The 2,394-nt window shown below is 45.7% G+C and overlaps 1 protein-coding gene across 1 annotated transcript; it reads left to right on the top strand.

Annotated features, from left to right (window-relative positions):
* Positions 1–412: 412 nt before the first annotated feature.
* LOC103714229 (replication termination factor 2-like) lies at positions 413–1,852 on the top strand. Its single transcript, XM_008801410.4, has one exon. It carries the CDS (start codon positions 554–556, stop codon positions 1,592–1,594), a length of 1,041 nt encoding a protein of 346 aa, XP_008799632.2. The 5' UTR covers positions 413–553; the 3' UTR covers positions 1,595–1,852.
* The last annotated feature ends 542 nt before the right edge of the window (positions 1,853–2,394 follow it).

Below are 2,394 nucleotides of genomic sequence, written 5' to 3'. Positions count from 1 at the left end.
AGATACTCGAAACCCTTCTACGCGACCTGCTTCTCTTTATGGACGATCAAGCGGGAGATTGATGGCGCAACAACTTATGTAGCACTGCTATATAGCTATCGATTTTCCAGCCGTTATAAATATCGTACAACCTATATCGTATGATAGCTTGAAGTGCGAGGGTATGGATGAGGTTAGCAAAATTAGAAAATAAAATGCCATGTAAAACCTCCGGCACGCGAGCATTTAATTAGCCAATAATAAAGCCGGTCAGTCTATACTTAACTCGGCGATTCATTATGCAGCAATTGCCGATTTTATATGGCTATTCCTTTTTTTAAGGCGTATACCTATTCGGTTCGAATCTGCCCTTCAGAAAAGAGCTCACAAAAAAAAAGTTGCGTATAATTATCAAAATGGAGAAGAAACTTTTATATAACCTGCAACGACGGCCTCTCTTGCTGCGGCGGTGCGGGTGGTTTTCCGTCTCTGAGATCCCTGCTATAAATACCTCCTCCTCTCCTTCTGAGAACTCGCTCCACCGATCGGGAGGGGAAAGAAGAGAACTCTAGAGATGGAATCCCAGAAGAAGCTCCGGGTTTTCGTCCGATCCCCCGACCTCGGCCTCCCTTCCCGAGCCCTAACCCTAGCCTCCGATCTCACCCTCCGCCGCCTCAAGCTTTCCTTTGTCCCTCAATCCTTCCTCTCGCAAACCCTAAACTTCGATTCCCTTTACTTCTCTCTCAACGGCAAGCCCCTTGTCGACTCCTCCTCCCTCGCTGACGCTGGCATCCCCGGTTCCTCTACCCTCACCCTTCGCCTCCGTCTTCGCGGCGGCGGTGGCGACGGCGGCGCCACCGGCGCCGAGTCCCGCGACTGCTACCTCAACATGTACGCCACGAAGAAGCCCGACAAGGTGGATCCAAACGAGACCCGGCTCTCCAAGTGGACCGCCTGCGCCCTATCCGCTGAGCCCCTCGCTCCCCCATGCGTGATTGACCGGCTCGGCAACCTCTTCAACAAGGAACCCCTCGTGGAGGCCCTTCTCTACAAGAAGCTTCCCAAGGAGTTCGGCCACATCCGGGGATTGAAGGATATGATCCCGATCCATCTCTCCCCGATCCTCGGCGCTGCGGATTCCGAGACTAAGTTCCAGTGCCCGATCACTGGTCAAGAGTTCAATGGGAAATACAAGTTCTTGGTGATTAGTGGATGCGGCCATGTTCTGAGTGTCAAGGCGTTGAAAGAGGTCAAGTCTTCGGCTTGCCTGGTTTGCCATAAAGAGTTTTTGGAAGCGGATAAGATTGTGATAAATGGAAGCGCCAAGGAAGTCGCAGTACTGAGGGAGAGGATGGAGGAGGAGAGAGGCCGGCTGAAGGGGAGGAAGGAAAAGAAGTTGGGTGCATACCTGAGTGGTACAAAGCATGCCAATGACGAGAAAGGTGGTGTTTTGGAGAATGGGAAGAAGGATGGGGGTGGCAAAAGATTCAAGGCAGTGGATATGATGCCAGCTCATGCTACAAAGGAAGTTTATGCATCTATCTTCACGTCATCGAAGAAATCTGATTTTAAGGAGACTTATTCTTGCAGGTCACTCCCGCTTGGGAGGAACTAACAAGGAAGCATGTGATCGATGGTAGCTTATTGTTCGATTATACTGTTTCATTCTGTTTTACTGGCTTCTTAGTCCTTTTGTATGGTGTTTGATACATTGTTTTACATAGGAAGGGTTATGAAGAACTTTTGTATACCAATTGCCTTATCAAGTTTGTCCTTCTTTGTGTGCTGAATATTGAGGTACTACTAAATTTACTGTATAGATATTGTTCTAGCGCATTTAATTGTCATGCTGCTTAGAATAGAGGGGGTTCAAGCTTCTTCTATTTGTGGTTTCTTTTTTTTTTCCTTTTTTGGTTCTCTATCTCTCTTTCTCTTTCTTTTTAAGATATATATTCTGAAGTTTATACGGAAACTTTATAAATTATTTTCTTGCATAAATGTGCCAACCATGCATGAGTCCACCATAAGTTCATTTTGTTTTAGCTGTGTAAGTGTGCACTTTGATGCTGTCCTTGAGCACCTAATTTTGTATTTAATGATAAAAAAATTCAATGAAGAGCTGAAACTATATAGTTAAACTAAGCAACTGGACTAGTAATCTAACTACAAGATGTTCAATTGAAAGCCCTAGGCACTGCTCTATCCTTAGAAGACTTCCACCAATCACCAAGAAAGAACCTTGGATGCCATCACAAGAGCCATGGCAGTGGTCACAAGAAAAAATTTGAATCCTTAGAAATTTGAATGCCTCCTGGTGTGGGTAAAGCTACCAATGGATAAGTATCCTAGATTTAAGATCAAGTTGCTGGTTCTGCATCATATGGATGAAAATATGGGACAATGGTTTTCATGCCA

Source organism: Phoenix dactylifera, chromosome 1, assembly GCF_009389715.1.
Source record: "Phoenix dactylifera cultivar Barhee BC4 chromosome 1, palm_55x_up_171113_PBpolish2nd_filt_p, whole genome shotgun sequence".
NCBI lineage: Eukaryota > Viridiplantae > Streptophyta > Magnoliopsida > Arecales > Arecaceae > Phoenix > Phoenix dactylifera.
This window is presented reverse-complemented; position numbering and strand designations above follow the sequence as displayed.

Excerpts from the sequence above, each read along its gene's own strand:
- LOC103714229 (XM_008801410.4), top strand. The coding sequence starts at position 554 with ATGGAATCCCAGAAGAAGCTCCGGGTTTTCGTCCGATCCCCCGACCTC.